The 8,223-nt window shown below is 42.7% G+C and overlaps 1 protein-coding gene across 1 annotated transcript; it reads left to right on the top strand.

Moving 5' to 3' along the window:
* The first annotated feature begins 997 nt into the window (after nucleotides 1-997).
* On the top strand, nucleotides 998-6,568 carry LOC129829062 (E3 ubiquitin-protein ligase TRIM39-like). Its single transcript, XM_055890530.1, has 2 exons — nucleotides 998-1,097; nucleotides 1,587-6,568. Exons 1-2 carry the CDS (start codon nucleotides 1,004-1,006, stop codon nucleotides 3,212-3,214), a joined length of 1,722 nt encoding a protein of 573 aa, XP_055746505.1. The 5' UTR covers nucleotides 998-1,003; the 3' UTR covers nucleotides 3,215-6,568.
* Nucleotides 6,569-8,223: the final 1,655 nt, after the last annotated feature.

Raw genomic sequence — 8,223 nt, 5'->3', positions numbered from 1 at the left:
TATACAGGTGCACCTTGTGCTGGGGACAATGAAAGGCCACTTTAAAATGTGCAGTTTTGTCACACAACACAATGCCACAGATGTCTCAAGTTTTGAGGGAGCGTGCAATTGGCATGCTGACTTGCAGGAATGTCCAACAGAGCTGTTGCCAGAGAATTCAGTGTTAATTTCTCTACCATAAGCCACCTCCAACGTGGTTTTAGAGAATTTGGCAGTACTTCTAACTGGCCTCACAACCGCAGACCACGTGTAACCACACCAGCCCAGGACCTCCAAATCCGGCTTCTTCACCTGCGGTAACGTCTGAGACCAGCCACTCAGACAGCTGATGAAACTGAGGAGTATTTACGTCTGTAATGATGCCCTTTTTTGGGGGGATTATTCTGATTGGATGGGCTTGGCTCCCAAGTGGGTGGGCCTTGCTCCCAAGTGGGTGGGCCTATACCCTCCCAGGCCCCCCATGCCCATCCATACATTAGGGTTTATTTATTTAAATTGACTGATTTCCTTATATGAACTGTTGCTCAGTAAAATTGTTGTATTTATATTTTTGTCCAGTACAATTCTGCACTTAGAACTTGAAACACCAAAATAGTGCTTTCAACATTTTCCGGTAGTGATCCCAGGCCCTGGCAAGGTGTTGCACAACACTTGATGAAGGGGTTTTACAACACCGTGTCATGTTTCAAAACGTCTACGAATTATGTGTTTTCATGCTCCAGCAAAGTTAAGGTTTTGTCTCCTTTGCCTTCGTGGCAGCTCTGTTGCCATCAGTTTTGGTGTTACAAAGCACTTCATATTAACATTGTAGGTTTTGATGAGGATGAGGAAGGTGATGAGGGTGGTGATGATGAAGCCTGTGAAGATGGAGGTGATGATGATGATTGGACTTTAGACAACCGAGTAAACCGAGCTGTGTCTCTTTAAGAGCGGCAAGCAGGGAGGAGTTGAGGGCTTGTCACTATGCTGAAATGAAAGTTATCTTGGGAGAAGGAAATCACACATGGTAACAAACTCTCTTCTACTCTTTGCAAAAAATAACAACCCAGATACACAAAGTCTACCTTTCGTCAAGTCAACAAGGAATAAACACGCAGGTGAGTAGAGAGAGAGAGAGAGCTACTACTACTACTACTACACTACTACTATTGCTGCTGTTGGTCCCACCATTTATTTATAAATATATATGATATATATATAAATATTTTATTTGTATTTTTCTCTATGTATTCTTTGACAATGTAAGTAATAATGAACTTGCCATGTCAGTAAAGTCAATTGAATTGAATTGAGAGTGAGAGCAGTGGAGGCTGCTGATGAGAGGATGGTTTATAATAATGGCTGGAATGGGGTCAATGGAATGGTATCAAACACACGGTTTCCATGTGGTTGATAGCATTCCAGCCATTATTATGATCCGTCCTCCCTTCAGCAGCGAGCGAGCGAGCGAGCGAGCGAGAGAGAGAGAGACTGTCAATCAAGATTGTTATCACTACAAAAATCAATACATAGTATTCAGATAATGAATTACTGTATAATGCTGACTCATTCCAGGAAGTATTCTTATCATTTATATTGTGTTCCAGAAATGGCGTCCTACAGCAGTCTCCTGTCTGAAGATCAGTTCCAGTGCTCCATCTGTCGGGATGTGTTCACTGAGCCAGTCTCCATTCCATGTGGACACAACTTCTGCAAGGCCTGTATCATTGGATACTGGGATACCACTAGCCTGTGCCAGTGTCCAATGTGTAAGCATAGTTTCTACATAAGACCAGAGCTAAAGACCAACACGACACTCAGAGATGTTGCAGATCATTTTAAGAGGAAGAGAGCCAGAGATGAATCTCTTCACAGGGCTGGGAAAGGGGTCTGTGACGTCTACATGGAGAACCTGGGGGACAGAATCATGTGTAAGAAACACAACACACTCCTTGAGCTGTTTTGTAAAACTGACCAAATGTGTGTTTGTCAGTTCTGTTTTGAGACAGACCACAAGACTCACCACATCGTCCATCTAGAGGAAGAGTGTGGAGAGAGGAAGGCTCAGCTGGGAAAGACAGAGGCACAAGTGCAGCAGATGATCCAGGAGCGAATGCAAAAGGGTTGGGAAATCAAACATTCAGTAGAGCTCAGCAAGAGAGACGCAGAGAGAGAGATAACAGACAGCGTGCAGGTCTTCACTGATCTGGTGTGCTCCATTGAGAGAAGCCAGGCTGAGCTCATTGAGGTGGTTGAGGAGAAGCAGAAAGCAGCAGAGAGGCAGGCTGAAGGGTTCATTAAAGAGCTGGAGCAGGAAATTAATGAGCTACTGAGGAGAAGCACTGAGCTGAAGCAGCTCTCACACACTGAGGACCACCTTCACCTCCTCCAGAGCTCCCCATCCCTATGTACCCCTCCAAATGCCAAGAACTGGTCTGAGATCAGTATTCACACTGAGCTGATGAATGTGATGAGAGTTTTGAGGAGCTCTGTGTCGGAGCTGGAGGAGAAGACGAGGAAAGCATTTTCTGAGCTTATGGAAAAATGCAATAAAGCAATGGAGAAGTTTCCTGATACGCTGAAGATTCCTGATAAGCTGAAGATTCCTGACAAGCTGAAGATTCCTGACAATCTGAAGAGTATGCAGCAGTATGCAGTGGATGTGACTCTGGACCCTGATACAGCAAATCCCTTTCTCGGCCTGTCTGCGGATGGGAAACAAGTGAGTATTGGACAGACATGGAACGTTCGCCCTGACAACCCAAAGAGGTTTGTTAGTCGATGTATCCTGGGAAAGGAGAGCTTCTCCTCAGGGAGATTCTACTATGAGGTGCAGGTGGAGGGGAGGGCTTGCTGGGAGTTAGGAGTGGCCAGAGAGTCCATTAATAGGTCAATTGAGAGGACACGCTTAGAGGTTAGGTGCAATTCAGGGCTTCCACTGACCCCTGAGGGTGGATTCTGGACAGTGGGACAGAAATATAATACTTATGGGAGTACCTATGAGGCCAACACCTCTCCTTCTGTAGTCCTCACCTTGAAAATGCCCCAGAAGGTGGGGGTGTTTGTGGATTATGAGGAAGGTCAGGTGTCCTTCTATAATGTGGAGACCAAAGTTCATATCTTCTCTTTCACTGGCTGCAACTTCACTGAGAAACTCTATCCATTCTTTGACTGTGGGTTTTATGATAATAACAATCAAGCATTGATCATCTGCCCTGTCAGTCATACAGACTGAATTAGGGCACATTAAAGTTACAGGGCACAATACTAAGGCTGGGATTCAATATGAAACCTCGCTATAGTGCGCTTGACATTTAAAGGTAATTTCCAATCGACTACTCGACATCTGTAGTTTTTACCTTGAATGCGAACTCCATGAACGCGGTAACATTGCCTTTAAAAGCCACATTGTCGAATAGAGCCATCTTATTGAATCCCAGCCTTAATAAATTGTTCTGCCTAATAGTAGCCCTGCCACTTGGTTTGCTAAAGCTGAGGGATGGCCTGGAGAAATGTAACCACTCTCAAATTCATAGATTGACTGACAGTTCATAAGATCACAATTATAGTATTCAACTTATTTTGAAGCTGAGCATTGTTTGTTGACAAATATATTGTTTACAAACAGTGGAGTATTGACATCAGGGCTTGGTCACACTTTATTTGGATAGTCCCACATAGATGATCTACAGATGTTCATACTATCAACAAACTATATGTTGATAAGCAACTGCTTGCTAAGGTTACTGTTAAGGTTAGGTTCAGAATAAGGGTTGGGGTTAGGGTTTGGATACGGGTTAAGGTTAGAGTTAGGGCTAGGGTTAGGATTAGTGGATAGTTAGTTGAAATGTTGACAGTTATTGAACATCTACTGAACATCTACTTGGGACTATCCAAATAAAGTGTTACCTGCAGCTTTTTAAAATCAATGTTCCCGGGTTCGCAGAGATCACATCTGGTAAACGTTGTGTATGTCGGCTCAGTCGGAAGTTGCCTTTAAATGCCAGATTGTCAGCAACCCGTGATCGGATTGAATGCTGGCCCATGAGGGTGAGTGTTGAAGTTGGTTGATTTAACTGGTTGAATTATAGGTCCCAATCAAGAAATCTACCTTTCAACTTCAACTTCAAGACTTAAACAGACTTAAACAGACTCAATCGTTGAATCATCAAAAATCAAGTATCTAAATCTTCATCACAGAGAAATCTCCCCATATATAATTGAAATATTTGAATTTACAGAGAAGTGGAGGATTTGTTACATATTTTCTGGTATTATCACATAGTGGCTAATATTTGGAAAAAAAGTACAAGAATGGTTACTCTCTCTCTGTTACTCTCTCTCTGTTTTACATGATTTTGTTATGTCGCCACAAACAGATATATTGGGAGACTTAAGGGACAGATGCAACACTATATACAATGTTTTAATTCTGCTGGGGGAGGTTTTCATTTTTGAAAGTCAGAAAACAAATATGCTATTGGGTTCTTTCAAAAATAACTGTCAAACACTACTAAACTCAGCAAAAAAAGAAACGTCCTCTCACTGTCAACTGCGTTTATTTTCAGCAAACTTAACATATGTTCATACAAACATTTAAACAACAAGATTCAACAACTGAGACATAAACTGAACAAGTTCCACAGACATGTGACTAACAGAAATTGAATAACGTGTCCCTGAACGGGGGGGGGGGGGGTCAAAATCAAAAGTAACAGTCAGTATCTGGTGTGGCCACCAGCTGCATTAAGTACTGCAGTGCATCTCCTCCTCATGGACTGCAGCAGATTTGCCAGTTCTTGCTGTGAGATGTTACCCCACCCTTCCACCAAGGAAACTGCAAGGTCACGGACATTTCTGGCGGGAATGGCCCTAGCCCTCACCCTCTGATCCAACAGGTCCCAGACGTGCTTAATGGGATTGAGATCCGGGCTCTTTGCTGGCCATGGCACTGACATTCCTGTCTTACAGGAAATCACGCACAGAACGAGCAGTATGGCTGTTGACATTGTCAGGATGAGCCTGCAGGAAGGGTACCAGAGAGGGAGGAGGATGTCTTCCCTGTAACTCACAGCGTTGAGATTGCCTGCAGTGACAACAAGCTCAGTCCGATGATGCTGTGACACACCGCCCCAGACCATGACGAACCCTCCAACTCCAAATCGATCCCGCTCCAGAGTGCAGGCCTCGGTGTAACGCTCATTCTTTCGACGATAAACGCGAATCCGACCATCACCCCTGAGACAACACCGTGACTCGTCAGTGAAGAGCACTTTTTGCCAGTCCTGTCTGGTCCAGCGACGGTGGGTTTGTGCCCAAAGGCGACGTTGTTGCCGGTGATGTTAGTCTAGCCCCTCTCAGCCTATTGCGGACAGTCTGAGCACTGATGGAAAGATAGTGCGTTCCTGGTGTAACTCGGGCAATTGTTGTTGCCATCCTGTACCTGTCCCGCAGGTGTGATGTTCGGATGTACCGATCTTGTTACACGTGGTCTGCCACTGCGAGGACGATCAGCTGTCCGTCCTGTCTTCCTTTAGCGCTGTCTTAGGTGTCTCACAGTACGGACATTGTAATTTATAGCCCTGGCCACATCTGCAGTCCTAATGCCTCCTTGCAGCATGCCTAAGGCACGTTCACGCAGATGAGTAGGGACCCTGGGCATCTTTCTTTTGGTGTTTTTCAGAGTTAGTAGAAAGGTCTCTTTAGTGTCCTAATTCTTCTTAACTGTGACCTTAATTGCCTACCGTCTGTAAGCTGTTAGTGTCTTAACGACCGTTCCACAGGTGCATGTTCATTAATTGTTTATAGTTCCTTGAACAAAAAAGGGAAACAGTGTCTAAATCTTTTACAATGAATATCTGTGAAGTTATTTGGATTTTTACGAATGATCTTTGAAAGACAGGGTCCTGAAAAGGGGACGTTTCTTTTTTTGCTGAGTTTCTAAACTCGAAGGATTGACAAATGGGACCAAAGGGGACCAAATAATACATCAAGAGGGATGATAGGCAAAGGAAAGGTTGCAAGTTAAACGTTTTCCTGATTGTCAGTCATATGGCGATTCTATGTGTTGTTTTTTCTGTTGAGTTAATATATTTACTTGTGATGATTTTCTGTATGTTTTTTCTGTTTTTGTCCTTTTGTAGTTTGTTAGGGTGATAGTTGTTTTTCTGTGTGGGTGTGTTTTGTTGTGAGGGTGTTGGTTTGCTTTGTATGTCTACCACACCATGGATAGTGGGTTGAAGGGCTTGGGAGTTCTGGTGGAGGTGTGGCGACTCATCTGGGGGACCATGAACCTTAAGGTCCCACTTCTCTATTGTGGGATGGTTATTTGTAAGGAAAGAAAGACCCTCAAAGACCATTGTAAAACATATATTTAATATTTGTAAAAAAAAAAAAAAAAAGAATAGTTTAGTCCCCCAAACGTGGGGGTTGGTGGTGGGCTATTAATGAAAAATATATCATAAAATAATAATTACAGAGAAATCTAAAGTGAGTTTCTCTGTCTCCACCTATGAAATAGCCAGACCATGTGGCATAATAAAATAGGTCAACAACTTGTAGATGAAAGCTGTTTAGTACTGAATCCTATTAACAAGAGCTCTTGATATATTCACAGTAATAAAATGAACACATGCTACTTGTTTGTGTCTGCTTGTTTTTCTCCAGAGAAGGGATCCATCTGCCAACATCATCCTCACTGATATTACTAATAGTTGTTTAATGTCACAGTGTCTCCCTAAACAACGTTTAAGACAAAACATCTTATGACAATCATACAGATTAGAAGCCAGGCAGCATCCGGTAAATAGGAATTTATTCTAAATTCTTTACATTTAGATATAGTGTATTTATAAGTATATAATTATACTTATAAGAGTACAGTATAATTATACCTATAAATGTATATTTCTGAGCAATAGATAGCCAATTCTCAGTTATATCCACTAGAGTATAAAATATGTCATTAAGGTTAGCTCAACTCATCAACAGCTCTCATAGGTCATAGGGGTCAACTTAACCCATCAACAGCTCTCATAGGTCATAGGGGTCAACTTAACCCATCAACAGCTCTCATAGGTCATAGGGGTCAACTTAACCCATCAACAGCTCTCATAGGTCATAGGGGTCAACTTAACCCATCAACAGCTCTCATAGGTCATAGGGGTCAACTTAACCCATCAACAGCTCTCATAGGTCATAGGGGTCAACTTAACCCATCAACAGCTCTCATAGGTCATAGGGGTCAACTTAACCCATCAACAGCTCTCATAGGTCATAGGGGTCAACTTAACCCATCAACAGCTCTCATAGGTCATAGGGGTCAACTTAACCCATCAACAGCTCTCATAGGTCATAGGGGTCAACTTAACCCATCAACAGCTCTCATAGGTCATAGGGGTCAACTTAACCCATGAGCAAGCGTTGTGAGTGAGATCTGTTATTCTGTGGGTGATATAATAGTTTGTTTTCAGTCACCAGAGCTGTGCAATTTGTAAGCAGTCAGTCAAGATGGTTGAAACCTGCCCTGAGACAGCTAGCTCTCTCTCTCTCTCTCTTTCTCTCACCAATTAGCCTAACTAGGACATTATCGTATTGAAGCTGTTGATACCAACTGAACCTATTCTAAATCTTAACTAGCCTTGCCAAATTTAGTTAATCTACACTGAGTGTACAAATCATTAAGAACACCTTTCTAATACTGAGTTGCACCCACACCCAAAATCCTCAATTTGTTGTTTGGGCATAGCCTCTACAAGGTGTCACAGTTGTGTCAAGTTGGCTGGATGTCCTTTGAATGGTGGACCATTCTTGAAAAAAACAGGAAACTGTTGAGCGTGAAAATCCCAGCAGCTTTGCAGTTCTTGACACCAATCAGTGCGCCTGGCACCTACTACCATACCCCGTTAAAAGGCACTTCAATCTTTTGTCTTGCCCATTCACGCACACATACACAATCCATGTCTAAATTGTCTCAAGGCTTAAAAATCTACACTGATTGAAGTGGATTTAATAAGTGACATCAATAAGGGATCATAGCTTTCAACAGGATTCACCTATGTCATGGAAAGAGCATAATGTGCATAACGTTTTGTACACATTGCTTTGGCTCTACCTAAATGGACCTGCTGTGTGTCTCTCACTTGGCTAACTTGCTAATTGTTTTTTATGTAGAGTAGCTGAAATCAATGTAGCCAAGGGAGTGATTAACAATGCATGTCAGGTGAGCTGCTGTATCAGATACAA

This window comes from Salvelinus fontinalis, chromosome 30, assembly GCF_029448725.1.
Source record: "Salvelinus fontinalis isolate EN_2023a chromosome 30, ASM2944872v1, whole genome shotgun sequence".
Lineage (NCBI taxonomy): Eukaryota > Metazoa > Chordata > Actinopteri > Salmoniformes > Salmonidae > Salvelinus > Salvelinus fontinalis.
The sequence above is the reverse complement of the archived record's forward strand: the minus strand, read 5'-3'. Positions and strand labels throughout refer to the sequence as shown.